The sequence below is a fragment of the Malaya genurostris genome, chromosome 2 (assembly GCF_030247185.1).
Source record: "Malaya genurostris strain Urasoe2022 chromosome 2, Malgen_1.1, whole genome shotgun sequence".
NCBI classification, from domain to species: domain Eukaryota; kingdom Metazoa; phylum Arthropoda; class Insecta; order Diptera; family Culicidae; genus Malaya; species Malaya genurostris.
The window spans coordinates 157543692-157561922 of NC_080571.1; the positions used below are offsets into that span (position 1 = coordinate 157543692).

Sequence of the window (18231 nt, forward strand, 5' to 3'; positions counted from 1 at the left end):
TTTGTAAGATCGTATAGTCGAATTCAATCATAGAATGTTTGCGAGTGAATGAAATAACAGAACATTTTGAAGCATTAACGGTCATTCGGTTTACTCTACACCAATTTGTAAAAATGTCCAGTTGTGACTGCAAGAATCTGGCGTCTTCGATGGTTTTGATAAGGTGAAAGAGTTTGAAATCATCAGCATACGATAACTTCATGCATTTTAGCAAAATGTTTAAATCGTTTAGGTAGAGTAGGAATATGAACGGTCCAAGATGACTGCCTTGAGGAACTCCGGAACTGACCGTAAATGGAGACGTAGTGCAATCTCCTATTTTCACTGACATGTCGCGATCGGTTAAATATGAGCACAGCCAATTAAGAAAAGGTCCGTTGAATCCAAGTCTACTCAATTTCGAAATTGTGATCCGGTGATTGATCTTGTCGAAAGCAGCAGAGAAATCGGTATATATAGCATCTACTTGCAGTCGCGCTTGGAGGGATTTTATGATAAATGATGTGTAAGATACGAGATTTGTAGTAGTAGATCGTTTCGGCATAAAACCGTGTTGACTTTCAGATATATAGTTTGAACAATTATGTGTGATGAAGTCCAAGACGATTAGTTCGAATAATTTGGATACTGCGCATAACGCCGCTATTCCACGATAATTTGATATCTCGTTTTTGCTGCCTTTCTTAAAGACGGGAAAAATGTATGATTTTTTCCATATGGCCGGAAAATGTCCTGCTTTCAAAGAACTATTAAACAGTATCGATAGTGGAATCGAAATACCATTTGAACATCTTTTTAGTAATATAGATGGGATCCCATCAGGACCAGCACTGAATGATGACTTAAGCTTGGAGCACGCTTTGCTAACTTCAGTGGTCGTAATAATTGGATGAGAGCCGAAGGGAGTACGCAGAGGAACGTTACCGGTCGCTTCATGAATTTGATCATCAGTTAAAATTTCGTCCGAAAAAACACTGCTAAAATGCTTACGAAACAGATCACAGATTTCAGGAGATGTTGATGCTTGAACTCCATCAAGTGACATTTGAGTTGGAAAACCCGTTTCTTTACGTTGTTCGTTGACGTAACTCCAGAAGCTTTTCGGGTTCGTTCTAAGACTTCTCTGGATCCGCTGTTGGTAGTTATGGTAGAGAGTCTTATTTAGACGTTTATAACGGTAGTTTAAACGCGAATAGTGCAATCTGATATGTAGCAAAGGATATTTGGACAACTTCTTCAAGGCAGATCGCTTAGCACTTTTATATTTTTTCAAGGTGGAATTAGACCATGGTGGGTGGATTGCTTTACGAGGTGTCTTTTTTGGTACGAACTGATCCATGGCGTATAACACAACATGAGTCCAAGTTACTGCAGCTGAGTTGCATTCATTGGATAATATAGAGTTCCAATCTAAAGATGAGAAAAAATTACTCATAGCAGTGTAGTCTCCTTTTTTAAAGTTGTAGTATGTTGATTCAGCGATGTTCTTGAATCTGATAGGTGGTTGGTCACGGATACATATTCGAAGCGGTGGGTGATGGTTACAAATTTTAACAAGTGTTGCTGGAGCTTCCGTTAGTGTAATCGAGGCAGAAAGTTCTTGACTGACGAAGCAAAGATCCAGCAGGCGTCCATTGCTATTATAAACGTCATTTAATTGGACTAAACCGGCTGTGTTGTAGTCATCCAATAATTTTAAAGTTGTAGAAGATAACGACGAGCTTGTAGAATCAGGGTACAAATATCTAGAGGAACAGCGGGTCCACTTGATACGAGGAATGTTGAAATCACCGATCACAATAATCCTATCGTTCAAGGATACTTGTGCCGTTATAAACGAGAGAGACTTTAAGTGTTGATCGATTAGAACAGAATCATTGACACGATCAGGCGGCAAGTACAGCACGCAGAGGTAAAGTGTGTAATTCTTGAAACTGATAGCAATCCAAATTTGCTCAACACAGTTGCAGTTCGGTATAAATAGCTGGCGTGATTTGAATTCTGACCGGCAGGCGACTAGGACTCCACCTCCAGTTTTTTTAACACTGTTGTGTGAGTTTCTATCCTGTCGGAAAACTGTATACACATTACCAAAAATCTGTTTCGATAATGTTTGGTCATTGAGCCATGTTTCAGTGAATATATATAGATCGTAAACACAATCAGAGCAAGCAAGTTTATAGTCGATAAGAGAGCTATTAATCCCCCCTACGTTTTGGTAAAACATATTCAAATCAGGGCTGTTTGATTTGGTCAGATTGTTCGATTTGAGCGATGTGACTGTCGAGTATGATTGTTCAAATGGTACAGGTTGCTCGGACGGATTGATCGAGATGCTATTGTGGACTGGCTGTGCGTTTAAGAAATCGAGCTGGTTCTGTGAAAATTCTAAACGAGTGTGGACTGGTTTGACCGACGAATCTGCGGATAAGTTGGTTGCAAGCTCTGCTGGTGCGAGGGGAACGAAGTATCCCACTTCCGAAAACGTTGAGTATTCCTCGGTGTGAGTGTCAATGGAGACTCTCGGTTGAGTGTCATTCGCTTGAATGAGTTCGATCTGCGCTCCAAAAAAGGAGTGATTGAAATACCTTCGGGCCAGAAGTTGGATGAAAGTATACGTTTTTCAATGTCTTCAGGAACGTTGACTTTGAATGAAACGTATGAGAGAGGACGTATGTTAGAATCTTGACGTGCCAACCTATGGCAGCGGATGAGGTTTGGATTACAATTAGCATGAACCGACACATAACGAACAATATTTGATTCAGATTCGTAAGGAAGAAATCGAGTAACATAGAACCACTTCTCGTTATTGAATGGCATGGCTACGGCTAGAGTTGATGTCACGTCAGAGCTAGCAAGTGATGTAGTGGTAGTAGGTTGTACATTCGCTGGCCTTATAACAGTATCAGACAATACTGTGATGGCAGCATTATTGTTATTAGAGCCAGTAATTAGAGTGGTGAGAGGCCATCGAGAAGTGTGTGTGTTTACAAACTGTGGGCAGTGTGTCGTATTTTGAATTTGTTGTGTCTTTCCTAAAACTGGAGTATTGCTTTCATTGCGCATACCTGACTGGTTACTAGCAGTATGAATAGATGATATTTGCATGAATGGAGCGGCAAATCGTTGATGGTGATGTACATTGTTGATTGGCGGTTCATGGTAACTAGACGATGTGTAACAGGGTTGGCTCGATGAAGCGTCGAAGTTTGAACGATGGTTGGTGGTGTTGATCGAGTTGAGGTGATTAGTAGCTGCAGAGACAGTGTGAACAGCAGTAGTAGCTAGATGTGCGTTGTTCACGGCATAAGATATTGGTTGAGATGCGGTGGCGGTGAATGCGGTAGCGGTCGTGAAGTTTGCGGCGGTGGTGAATGTAGCAGTAGCAGGTGATGCGGTGGGAGGAAGTGTAGTAGTCGCAATCGTGGTGGTGGTGTTGAATGCAACGTTATTTGTGTTTGGTTCAGCAGAAGATGGAGCAAATGTAGTTTCAGCGGAAACAAGTATTCCAGATGGCTGTTGAGCAATGTGATCAGCGACGGTGGCGGAGGTGGCAACAGGCAGGTGATTAAATGTAGTGTCACCTAAAATGGTAGGATCTGTAATATGTGTCGAGATATGATTGGTTACTGGAACGTCGACTTTCGGTATTTTGTCAGGCTGCATTAGAGATGGTCTGCTAGTGCTGCTAGTACGGGGACGCTTATTGGTTGCATCGACGATTGAATCGAATAGATTGCTCATATCAAAGTGTAATTCGTCAATACGATCCTTGAAGGGGCCAGCACTATCATTGTTTTGGAATAGCGAGCAATTTGGTCGAGAGAAAGATAATGAATAAACTTTGCAAAACCACTGCAGTGTATCCATAACTGATCCGACGAGTTTAAGCGTAGATGTAGTGCGTTGTAAAATCAGATCAATTGTTTCAGTACACGACGAAGAGCGGTTATCCGCAACACGGCAACCGGTGCAGAGCCAACAAACACCAGGCCAGTCACGAAGCGATTTAACTGCAGAATTGCTAAGATTTACGCACTTGTGGTGGAACCATTTAGCACAGAATTCACAACAAATCTTTTGACTGCGTGAGCCGGAGGAACCGTGACAGGAGTCAGAGTCGCACTTATTGTTTTTTGACATTGTCACCGAAAGGCACTGAAGCTAAACAATGGTAGCAACCGAATAGCAAGTCTCGCGGGCAACGATGAATATAAAATCACTGATAAATCGTTCGATAAAGAATAGAATCGTCGAAATAGCACTTATCCGTAATACATTAGAAGTAGTTTATCACTTTGAAAGCTATGTCAACCACAGATTATTCGGTAATCGTAAATTAATCAACAAAATTGAGCACGAAATTCACAGCACGATGCCAACTAGCCATCTGATATCTGATTGATAAACGTTCCGGTTTTGGCAAAAACCCTGATTTCCAGGGTTTGGATGAACCAAGCAGTGAAGATGAGTTTACCTGCTTCACAGCGTATGACATTAATGAATATACCTGCTTTATGAATCATGTCGCTTTTGAAGAAGCGTGATCTTTGTTGCTTTATTGAAATGGATATTGATGCACGAGAATGAAAGAGAGCGAACAATATTCACCCCTACTACTGTTTCTCCTTCTCTCGGTAAGAGAGAAGCTCTAGTCCCATAATTCAAAGCAAGTAATCTATATTCACGGTGCTAGAAAGTGATAAAGATTATGTATTCAGTTTTCTCTAACAAACTGTCGAATGTTTCTTCGAGGTTCGAACGTGATTCACATTTGTTGATACAGAATTCATTTTGTGTGCATTGCCTCCGCTAGAGCGTTTATTAGAATAAAGGTTTCGCTGTAATGAGGACATGTGTTTTTCACAGCTCTGAGAGCTCATAGCAATACATAATGAAAATTCGATGAAAAAATGTTCAGTTCGGAATACTGATTAAAAAACTTGTTTTTTATCCTACTGGTTGATTCAGAATCATGATCTACTTCGATTAAACCCAATTAAACTCTATTCAGCAGGAATTTGATTTACAGAAGTAACAAAAGTGCAGGAGCTAGTTTCTTTCTAACAGCCAGCAAACGAAGCGTCTATTTGGTGAGATTACCAGATCGCCATTGCTAATTACTTTGCTCCTGCTTCTTCTGTTCATAATATTCGAGTATAACTATCAATTTCTACCCTCTAGTAACTTGACACGAATTAAATAAGTTATATGCAATAGTTTTCGTGGCATAAAATCATCATGCAACAGCCGTTCGCGTTCGAAGAGCCAGTCATCAATCTGTTAACGAAAACTGAATATATAATCTTCGTCACTTTCTATCCCCGTGACGATAGTTTACTTGCAATGAATTGTTTTGTGAGCAGAACGAAGTTCATACCACGAGAGAGAAAGTTATATTCATGGCTTCTGTGCTTCATGAAGACTCTGATACCAGCACACTGTAACATCTGGGCATATGTGGAACATATTCGCTTCCACTAGCGTTTTGTTTGTGTGGTTCTTTTTCGCTGGAAATGCGTCCTCTTTGTAAGCAATGGAATTTTTCCACCGGTGAATGAATATTCCGAAGCCTGCCTATTTCTGAATCCGGAAGTACCGGAAACGGTGACCACATACTCCGAAAATCCAATTTTTCGCACAGGATACAAAGGGTGACGAGAGTTAACAAGTTAAAGCCTTATAACAGGATTAAGGCAAGCTTTAAGGTGAAATGTAGCGTCATAAAATGCGCGCAAAATTTTATCTGCTTCAGTTGAACGAACCGTCGCACAAAGTGTACCAAGAAAAATGGACACATAGAAACAAGAACTTTTTTCAATGATTGACGCAGTGGGTTTACCTCTTGTAATATTGGCTTGTAAAAAAGACAGGACGTAATAGATTTTTGAATTCTTCACACTTTGAATATATGCTAATTCAATCATTATTGTTAGTGATTACTCTTACACTAGAGCTATAAATCATGAGTAATTATGAATGATTAACATGAGGTTATATGTATATGTATTGACTAACTTGCTAACCATGTATATGCCTGAGTTTAGTAGTAAGCATGGATTCTCCTTCAAAAGAACGATTGAAGACGAGATAACATTCAAGTATTTTCGATATCTTTGCCAGTCGTTGGTTGGTAAACGACTGGACAATACGCAATTCAGGCCCCGGTGCGAATTGTCCAGTCGTCCCCAGCTTGGTGCAGCTACTCTTGAAGATGGCTGGAGAGACATCCGTTCTGCCATAGGTAGCACTGCATCAGCAACGCTATGCAGGTGCATAGGTAGCACTGCATCAGTACGGCGGCTCCGAACGTAAGGAACGACTGGTTCGACGACGAATGTGAACAGTTAGTGGCCGAGAAGAATTCAGCTTGGGCGAGCAAGCTGCAACACCGGACGAGAGCAAACGAGGAGCGATACAAACAGGCGCGGAACCAGAGATGCCAGGTAAAAATTTCAAATATCTGCAGATAGGGTCTGTAAATCTGAAAAAAAATCTGCAGTCAGCAAGTATGTCTTGCTGGCAGCAATTTCTCTATAAAGTATGACACGCAAAACTGACTTGGCGAGCAAAAAAAAAAGTCGCGGAAATTTCAAAAGTCTGTAAATACAGACGAAAGTCTGCGAGAACTTCAAAAGTCTGCGAGAATTTCGAAAGTCTTTAAAAGTCTGCACAACAAAAAAAGTCTGCAGCACTATACCCCAAATCTGCAGATTTACAGACAAATCTGCAGACCTGGCATCTCTGCGCGGAACAGACTAAACTCGGTATCCCGTAGAAAAAAGCGCCAAAAGGAAGACCGAGATCGCGAAGCGATGGAACAGCTGTTCCGTGCTAATGACACAAGGAAGTTCTACGAGAAGATGAACCGTTCGCGTAGAGGCCATGTGGCACAGACCGATATGTGCAATGACACCAACGGGGATCTTCTCACGAACGACTGTGAGGTGATCGAGAGGTGGCGGCAATATTTCGACGATGGGGCGGAATACGAAAGTGGCGGCGCGGTAACGAACTTGGAAACGCTTGCGGAGGACGATAGACTGCCGGTCCCAGACCTCCAAGAAGTCGAGGAGGTGGTAAGCCGGTTGAAAAATAATAAGCAAGCGAGCTACTAAAACACGGTGGTAATGCACTAGTGAAAGCACTGCACTGGGTCGTTACTAAGATCTGGGAGGACGAGATTTTACCGGAGAAATTGATGGAAGGAATCGTGTGTCCCATCTACAAAAAGGGCGATAAGCTGGATTGCTGCAATTACCGCGCGATAACTCTGCTGAACGCCACCTACAAGGTACTCTCCTAAATCTTATGCCGTCGACTTTCACCTTTTGCAAACGAATTCGTGTGACAATATCAGGCAGGATTTATGGGCGAATGCGCTACCACGGACCAAGTGTTCGCCATCCGCCAGGTGTTGCAAAAGTGCCGCGAATACAATGTGCCCACACATAACTTATTCATCGATTTCAAATCAGCCTACGACACAATCGATCGAGAACAGCTATGGAAAATCATGCACGACTACGGATTCCCAAACAAACTGATACGAAAATCCCTTCGAAACTCAAAGAGGGCTACGGCAAGGTGATGGCCTTTCGTGTCTGCTATTCAACATTGCTTTGGAGGGTGTGATTAGAAGAGCGAGGATAGACACGAGTGGCACGATTTTCAGAAAGGCCGGCCAGCTACTTGGTTTCGCTGATGATATTGATATTATAGCACGCAACTTTGAGAAGATGAAAGATACGTACATCGGACTAAAAGCTGAGGCCAAGCGGATCGGACTAGACATCAATGTTTCAAAGACAAAGTACATGAAAGGCAGGGGCTCGAGAGAAGATAACGTCAGCCACCCATTACGAGTTGGTGATGATGAAATCGAAATGGTCGACGAGTTCGTGTACTTTTGCTCACTGGTGACTGCCGATAATGACACCAGCAGAGAAATTCAGAGACGCATATTGTCAGGAAATCGTGCTTACTTTGGACTGCGCAGGACGCTTCGATCGAGCAAAATTCGCCGTCGTACGAAGTTAACTATCTACAAAACGCTGATTAGACCGGTTATCCTCTACGGGTACGAGCCCTGGACAATGCTTGCGGAGGATCAACGCGCACTAGGTGTTTTTGAACGGAAGGTGTTGCGAACCAACCATGAACTGCACGAGTTGCTGGGAGGACCAACCCTCGTCCAAACGGCCAAGGTCGGGCGGTTACGGTGGGCCGGGCATGTTGGTAGAATATCGGAGAACAACCCGGTTAAAATGATTCTCGATAATGATCCGACGGTATAAGAAGAAGAGGCGCGCAGCGGGCAAGATGGATCGATCAAATTGAGGACGACCTGCGGACCCTTCGCAGCTACCGAGGCTGGCGGTGAACAGCCATGAACCGAGTTGAATGGAGACGCCTCCTGTATACAGCAGAGACCCGCGTGGTCTACGACTGAAAGAGTAACAGTAAGTTGCCAGTCGTTCACCAGGCCCTTCCCGCCGATGAGATAGAATTTACGTAAAAGTATTCACCATTAACTTTTTTTCGGAAGCGACTTTCGGAATTATATAGCATGATGAGTCTAGAAATGTCTGTTTCAACGATAACGAACCGAAGACCAAACAGCCTCTGGCCTCCGGTGCCAGAAATGATCAATAGTTTAATAATTTCTTAGATTACATTATTGGAATACATTCCAATTATAACTAATAGTTCATCATACCATGCAGTTAAAATTATTTAGTGAATCTTTTCTCAAGAACATATTTGGGGCACGAAATTGAATATAAATTTGTTTCGTAGTTTCTTATTATTCAATCGATTTTGAAAGCAAAATCAAGCTTTGATTCATTGTATTCATAATAATTGAAAACCAATGAATTCCAATAAGTTTTCAATGCTGACTGGCTCGAAGCTGACCCTCAATCTTTATCACTTTGTTTGTATATCAGGTTAGTGAACGATAATACTTGGCTTGTATTCATTTCATTCAGTAGCTTGTCAATGTTGAAGTTTTAGTTTTGTTATAAAAATTGCTACAATCTAAAATAATATCTGTTTTACGATATTACACAGCCAAGCATTATTGCTTCAGCAACATCAATGCATTGAACTCAACAGAGTTGGATATTATTAGCATTATAAATGACAGCTACTTAGAAAATAAACGATTTCTTATAATACTCATTTTATTGTATTCAACTCGGTCGCTGTTCCGTCCCACGGGGATGATTTTAGAACTGAAAAGTAGTGTTTGTAGCAGAATTTCACAACACAAAATCCAATACTGCATGAAATAAATTTTGTGCATGTTGAAATAAATTTCAACACAAAACCCAATACTGCATGAATTCGCGTCATTATTTGATATGTAATTTTTGCTCACGATATAATGCCACTGTGCCCACCGTGCATTTCTCACACCACCTCAATACGAAACAGCAGCGCGCAAGCAATAAAAAAATGCAGAAAAGTTTATGTAAATTTTTTCAATTTTCGGTTGTTTTAGCTAAAATTTTATAATTTTGAGTTGCATTTTCAGATACTTTGTGAAATTCTGCTACAAACACTACTTTTCAGTTCTAAAATCATCCCCGTGGGGCGGAACAGTGACCGTTTATACATTTCAAAAACCAATTACGGCTCGGCAAAGAAAAATTTCAAAATTCTAAGAATACTTAGTTATGATAAATTTGATTTCGAAAACTTAAGTTAAGTTTTTGGTTTTTCGAAAATTGGTCTAGTTTTTGAATAATTGATCAAAAACGCGATTTTCGCATTCCGCTGCATTTCACCTTAAATATATGGATGTGAAACAAAGCGCATTTCTTTAGTTATCGAGAATGCAGGACATTTTAGTGTGTGACCAAACCAACTTGGTTTGTCTCTATGTGAAAACACCGGATGTAGTGGACAAAAGACACAAGAATAGAACTTTCATTAATTTGTCAGAAATGGAAAAATCGATTTACACAAACTTTGATTTAAATGAATGTTACGACGTTTCATTGATTGACATTCATTGCTTCTGAATCCTATTCCCGGTACTGAAGTAACCAGGCGTTAAAATAAATATATCACTTTCACGTACATAATAGCACAAAAATAGCAAAATTTGCAAGCCAGATCTCGAAACTATTGCACATGGAAATTTGGTTAGTTGATGACCACGCATACCATGCATATGACATACATATGCATTACTTAATAAAAACGCTATAGAGGAAAATATAATCAAACCACTATGTGGATTGAAACAAGCATCCGGTCGTCGAGTTACGAGCAAATCAACAAAATATTTCTTGCATTTCGTGCACAGGTAATGTTAAATACGAGTATAGCCTTGTAGATAGATATAAAATTTTGGTTATTAACATTTGTATGTGTAATGTAATAATTGCGTTCTGAATAATTTATCAGAATAACAAACAAATATTAATTGGAGTTTTCTTATTTGCTACTTGGTTCCATAGAGATATTCGATTCAAAGCATAATATACTAACGATAGAGCATCACATTAGATCCAGTCCATCACCAACCATTTCATGGCATAGAGGACTTCTTCAATTAGGAATGTGGAATGATCCTCACGTACGCATCTCACAACATTTAGATGAAGTATCCGAGCACACAATAGCAGCATTAGTATTTTATGATCCCACATATATGGATTCAGGAGAGTATATTTGTGTTGCTAAGAATAAAATGGGCGAAGCTACTATGACTTACAATTTGTGCTTCTCCAATGAAAAAGAATACTTCGAATGGCTATCAAATAAAAAACCATCAGAGAAGCTAGCGCGTGAACTAGAGCTTGGAATAACTGAGGTAAAGGATACTCCTACATTTGATGTCGATGAAATACTTGCACAAGTAGAGTCAAATTTTAATTTGAATGCCATTGATGAATTAAAATCAACTTGCGCATCTGTTGCAAACATAACTGCTAATAAAAGTACTGAAGAAATGTATAAACACGAAAGCAAGACGAAACATAATACCTACGATACCAAAATTAGGCAAGTATCTGGCACTAAACTTCCAGATGTACCGGAGCTACCAGAAAATGAAGAGCATGTGCCACGACAGACTGTCTTAGATCTAGAACGTACAAATGAACTAGTACCAGAACCTTCGATTACAACAGAAATTTTACCGTATGTCAGAAAAAAAAAACAAATTGATTTGGATCTCGAAGAATTTGAGCGTCGAAAAAAATTTGATTTCTTGTCCAACATGCATAATGCTAGAGTAGAATTAGGAAAAACTTTTAGATTGTTCGCGTATGTTAAATCTCCAGATAACATAACATCAGAATGGACCCATGAAGGAAGAATACTGAAAGAAGGAATTCGATGGTCTTGTATAACTACATCAAATGGGACTTGTATATTAGAAATAGAGAACTGTAAATACAGAGACGCTGGATTATACACTTGCATTGCGAAAAGTGACACATTTGGTTTAATTGAACAATCATGTATCGTAAGTATTTTCGAGAACAAAATTAGGAAAGATAAACCAGTTTTCACAAAACCAGTAAAAGGTATGATATGATAAAAGCAAATAATATATTGAAATTTCCATTACATAGCCTGATAATGATGGTATCAAATTTTTCGTCAGTTTCTTTACAACAATCAACTGGACTGTAACTGATAAATCTTGGTTCTGTCCTTTTTATTTGGAACTCAACTCAACCCACAACAGAAACACAAAGAAAGCCGATGAGTTATGTCAGTGACACCTAGAATGACGTAACTACCAATAAAACATGCATTCCGTGGGAATAAAATGAGCTTTATTCACCTAGCAGTGAAAAGATCGATCCACATGTTTTCTGCATTAATAATCATTTGTCTCTCAAAAATTGTGGCTAGAAAGAATGGTCATCGATGGCTTTATTAAAATATATTTGATAAATTATTTATTATTTAACCAATTTGTTATGTTTTCAATTGTATGAAAACTGTGAATTTTAATATTTTTATAAAAACGTAAAAAAAAATTGGGAGCTTAAATTACTTCGATACGTATAACCAGACGCGGCAACTATAGGGGGACAAATCACTTTTTGCTCCCCCCCCCAAAGATTTATTGGGGGGCCATCCCCCCCCCCCCATATTTTGTAAACTGGAATAAATATTAGAGAATTTGCTAGGAATATCTTATGATATAAAACTTTTTTCTGTTATCCCCGTAATTCGTCTCCAAAATTCTTCACATTTCTTAACTAAGTTACTAAAAATTTTAAACGAATTTACTACAATGTGAAATGTGCTATACTGTACCCCTTTCGAATATTGGTTATTACTGGAATAGTAGGGAAAATGTTTGTGATTTTTACTTGGTTGCTTTCTATTTGCTCTAACCTTTCTGATTCCTTTATAAAAATGCTTTATATATTGAAAAGTTTAATGATCTGTAGTAATAAGGTTTTGTGCCCCCCCACCCCCGAATATTTCGATGAAATGCCCCTGCGTATAACTAATGCATATTGCTAAAAATCGGTTTATAAATTACTGAAAATTTCACAATACAATGAATGTTATGGCAGGTATCAGGCTATGAATGGTTCATTAACAATATATTTTGTTTTTTTTTTACCTTATATTATACAAGTAATCTCAAAACCTATTTTAATTCACCTAGTGGTGTAATGATGTCTTTATCATATCAAACATTCCATCATATATAATATTGCGGTATTCTTCAAAATAGTTTTCTTCGATTTCTGATAGATAGGAGTAGTTTTTTGGCCGATTTAGAATTTTCTCACGTTTTCTGTTTCGCCCGCGTGATGGTATAAAATTTTTAACACATTACCCTATAACTCTGGAACCAGTTGAACCAATACAAGTATACATATTTTGAAATTTTTGCGCAATTTACCCTATAACTATCAAAACCGGATATCGGGTCCAAATAATATTCATAACTTTTGTATGGGACCACAAGACCTTTCTTTTGAATCTAAGTTTGTGAAAATCGGTCCAGCCATCTTCGAGAAAAGTTAGTGCAAAAAACGTGACATACACACAGAGAATGGCATTCAAAAGAAATGTACCGTTCATTTTCAGACCTAGTGAGATAATCAAAGGCGGTCGGCAATTTGTGTTAGCGGAAATATTTACAAAAGGTTTGTTCCAACAAGAAGACACTACATGACATACAGTGAACGCAACAATAGACTACAGTGGGGTCTCGTACAACGCGGATTCGGTTTTGCCGGTTTTCGTTGTTGCCGGATTCGTTATTGCCGGATAACCGCGATAAACGGGACCCAGAGCATATGGGATTTCGTCTGATTGGGGCTGTGAACGGTTATCTCGCTTCGGTCGACAGATAATCTTCGGCAAACTTGTTTTAGATACTTAGCCACACAATCTTCGGCAAACTTGTTTTAGATACTTACACCAACAATTTAGTATAGTTTGAAAGACAATTAGTTGAGAACTGCTCCGCTAGGGGCGCTTTGAAAAATTCACGATATAAATCATTGGCTCTAGTGTGATCACAAGCTTACGATATAAAATTTTTTATGTGATATCTCTAGAACCTGATGATATAGATTGGTGGTGTTTTCGGAAAGAAAGTAGAGGAGGTAAAAACAGATTACATAGTGTGAACAATTGTAAAAATTTTTCTCACTTGGTGTGCAATTCTGGGTTGGAAATTCCTGTAATCTTGATTTATTTTGATTTATTAAGATCGTTTTTTCGATCTTACAAACTGGTTAGAAGATTGAAAAAAGCTTGTGTGTGATAATTTAAGAGCAGCGTATCTTCCTCAACATTGCTTGGGATATCAAAAAGTATTCGATAATGTGAACAGTAGTTCAGTATTCGAAAAAAAGGTTGCACTATTGCGATCATGATGACATGGAAAGCTATTTTTTGAGAAAATTATATTTGTATTGTTTCGTGATTTATACTAGTTGACGGAAGAGATTTCTGCTACAATGCTTGTGTAGGAATTAATAGCTGTCTGGTCGCGGACAAACTTGAAAAGAAATATGATTAATTTTATGGGATTTTTCAAGTTTCGAAATATGCGGTTTCTATATAGTTTTCTGAATTTTTCGGTTTGCTTAAATAGCTGTTATTTTAGAGGATTCGCCAAATGATGCGAACTCATGTGCTTCCCTCCGTCATAAAATGATTTTGTGTCATGCGATTTTCTAACAAATCTACTTAGCATACATCCTACGCGATGCTATCGTAATTGTGTTAGTGTGTTTCTGCAGAATTACTTTCTCGCATACATACTACTACTACTACAAAGTTTTTGAATCAATTTACGAACTTCACAAATTTCGAGGGTGTAAAATTTATTGAGATTCGTTGAAAAACAGCTGAGCTATGACAGCTCGAAGTTACCGTTCCAACTTTTTTTCAGGCTTGGTATTTGGAGTGTTAATAATGTAGCTAATCTACGTGCTTTAAAAAATCTGCAGCGTTCGAATCTCCCAGTACACTACCGGAGCAATAAAAAAGGCTGGATGACTCGAGAAAATTTCCAAGATTTGTGCAAAACTGTTTCATTCCCAAGTTAGAACAATTTTTTCTTAAATCGCAACATCGGATTCAAGGCTCTCTTATTGTTGGATAATGCCCCTACTCATCCACCTGATGTTAATCATGCAAATGTAAAATTTTTATTCATACCACCCAACACGACGTCTTTTCTACAGCCTTTGGATCAAGGAATAATTCGAAATTTCAAGTTGTATTATGTTAAAGAAAGCTACATCAAATTTTACACATTTTTGAAAAAGATAATCTGTCATTAATCGATTCGTGAAAAAAATTGATCTCAAGAATTGCTTTGATTGCATTCAATCAGTTTTAGTTCAAATTAAGTCATCAACGTTAAAAATTTGCTGGAAAAAACTACTTCCATCTTCTTTTTTGAGTCTGGTACACAAATCGATAATATTGAGAGCGAAAGAATATTTTCTGAAATTAAGGATTTCGGTGAAAAGATGGGTGCTGAACATCTTTCTCGTGAGGAAATTGATGACATCATCGCTGATAAATTGATTACGGCAGAAGAAATTGTCACTGATGTTGATCCAGATACGGATGATATAGACGATATTAACTCAACATCGAACGCCGAGAACAAATGCAACACATCCTTAGACAATCTAATACACAACTAAAGAACTTATTGATTGAATGGAACAACGATCAGAGTGAACAAAACTAACCACAAATATAACTTACTGTACGATTAATAATTTGAATAATATCTTCATTTTCGACTATTTTTGATACTGTTTGTTATTTAAATAAATTCAACCTTCCACAACAATTCCTAAAACTAACATTAGTCAATGGTTTTAGATTAATTAATCCTTTCAAAGATCTGGGTAATACCAAATTCCCACAGAAACAGTTCGATTTTTTCTCCAATTGATGCGGTCTCAATAGAATGGTTTTGTATGCATCAAAATAATTCGTTAATTCTTTCTATCGCAAACGCTTAACAGTCGTATTAGACCATATCGTTTCCCGAAATGTTTTCAAACGGAATTCAACCGTAGAGAATTTGAGAGTCCTGTTGTAAACAAAACTTAATTTTAAGGATAACATCAAATACATAATTTTCGAAGTACTAGGGTTTGCATTTCACAAAGACCTTTAAAAACATGTGTTGCCTAAAGGCACTATATTGTGAACTGTTTTGCGATTCTTGAAAATGGTACTGTCTTTTTGGCTCTTTATTGTTAACTCGACATCCACCGCGTCGAAGCTATTCAGAATAAACTTCTTCGGTTTGCTTTTCATAGTTTCCCTTGCAGTGATCCCTGCAAACTTTCCAGCTATCAGGAGTGTCATAAATTTATCGATTTTTACTTTTTATCAGTTCACCGAAATGTGTCTAGGGTCATTTACGTAGCAGCGTTTGTTACAATCTCGAATTGGTTATCCGCATTTGTTACAATTTAGAGATTTACTGCCTGATGAAGAGTGTGACTATGAAATTTTCGCTCCATTGGGCTTTTTCCTGTTCAATAAAAAGGTTTAATTCAAATAAAAAATAAAATGAAACTATATGAGCAATATATGTCACATTTTATGTACTCAACATTATATATAATTGTATAAATAATCAAAACATTAAGTATGAAATTCGAGTTTTCACTCTATCAAGTTCCTCAGATTTCAGATGTCGATAGCTAATTCATCTTAATACTTTAGTAACTTACTAACGGCTTTTAGAGAAACAGTTTAAAATCTGTCTCTCCTTCATCAACTTATTCAAAAACTGATCGCTAAGTTCACTCTCATAAACAAGTATGGTATTCAGTTACAGAAGATCACATTGTAGATACAATAAGAACTGTTTCATCAATCGTTCAATAGGTATTGGAACCTTAAAACACCTTCTCGAAGAAACCATCTTAATAAGTCAACATGATTTTGAGTTGCAGGAATTTCGAACGCTGAATTGCACACTAGAGTCAGCCATGCGAGAAATTTCAATTACTGTTTACACCTTTGATCTGTTTTGACCTCCGGAACATTCTTTCCGAAAACACCGACACCACCGAAAGTAAAATATTCGCGATATTTAATGTTCAAAATGTTGTTTTATTGTGAACATATGTATTATTTCATGCTCTTTTCAAAGCGGCCCTGGCGGAGCAGTTCTCAACAAATTGTCGGTCAAATTACACTAAATTGTTGGTTCAAGTATCTATAACAAGTTTGCCGAAGATTGTATAGCTCTATCTGTCAACCGAAGCGAGATAATCGTTCACAGCCCCAATCAGTCGAAATCCCATATGCTCTGGGTCCCGTTTATCGCGGATTCGCTTTTCACGCCCCCGGTGTACAGCGTTATACGAGACCCCTCTGTATTTGAAAATGAGAGCAAATTGATAATTTTAATCAAAGATTTTATTCTATTGAGAATTGAGAAAAGGATATAAAAAATTATCCATCACACAGTGGTTCGAATCAATAAACACGTGGACATAAATCAGTAGCTGCATATAGTTGCTTTTAAGAAATTATTTACAAATATATACCGCGTAATTTGATTCTATCGCTAATTGGCAACCCTCTTAAAATCATTTATTTATTCATAACTTTTTTCGAGTTATTTCGTTATACATACTTTGTTTGGAATAATTGTAGAAAATAAAAAATCCCATATTTTTGTTGAAGGTAGTGCATAGGTTTGTTCCTTCCTGGCAAAGTTATACAACATTTTACGTTTTTTTTACCTATGATAAAACCTTGCACCGAAGCGAAATATGCAACTTTATGCAGCTGATTTTTACAAAATTTATAGGAAAGATATGCCCAATACTATAAAAAATTCTAAGTGGAATTCGACGGAACTTTTTTAGGCCCTGTCATAGTTAGATTCAGTTATTGAATTACGACAACCCCCTTAAAACTAGTATTCTAATCATGACTTGTTTTGAGTTATTTTTTTTTTTATATCATTTATTTTACCCCGGCTTTAACCATGTTGGTCGTTCACCGGGTGCTTTGAGTTATTTTTTATGCATAATTGTTTTGGAATAATTGTAATTGTATTAAATTTCATAAGCAATATACATAAATTTTCATCGCCGTGCATCCACAATACATAGTACTTTAAACCTAATGCATTTCGAATATGATATTGGTATGTTGGTATTAATTAATTAATCGAAACACTGTTTTGTCGTGAATACGACTTACTTTACTATGGGGTGCCTTTTCAAAATTTACCCTCTGAGAGAGTGATAAGTTTTTGATCGTGAATATCTATTGTTGTATCTAACGAATCAACATAATTTTTGCTACATGCCATCGGAAATATGATCACAATTTTATGATAAAATATTCAGTTTTGTGACATAATCTCAAATAATTCAAAATTAAACTTTTCTGAAATGTTTGGTATAAACGAGTATCAAAGGGGATAATCCATAAGGCGCGTTTGCCTTACTCGTATTTTTAAAGCTCATTGCTCAGTGATCTGTGAAAGGATTTATATAATCTAACTATCAATAGAATCGAATTTTTTCAACTTAAGCGTGTATAGCAAAAGCATTGAAGTATTACAATAATACACTATTGAAAAACCTGTCTCATTTGACCCATGTCAACATCAGCCAATCAGAACGCGTTCTGAGGAAGAGAACAAAATATCTGCTGCTGTACAACAAATCGTTCGAGGAAAATGTTCCGAACAGTGTTTAATATCGTAGTGAGTTCCACAATTTG

The 18231-nt window shown here is 37.8% G+C and overlaps 1 protein-coding gene across 4 annotated transcripts in view; it reads left to right on the forward strand.

Moving 5' to 3' along the window:
• The window catches only part of LOC131430372 (myosin light chain kinase, smooth muscle-like), a 1014414-nt gene that overhangs the window by 311402 nt on the left and 684781 nt on the right, over positions 1-18231 (forward strand). The window contains exon 3 of one of the 4 annotated variants that reach the window (XM_058595295.1): positions 10473-11546. The exons of the other annotated variants lie outside the window; for them this stretch is intronic. Coding sequence (XP_058451278.1) covers positions 10473-11546 — 1074 coding nt within the window. The remainder of the gene's footprint in view (positions 1-10472; positions 11547-18231) is intronic. 4 annotated transcript variants of the gene reach the window in all.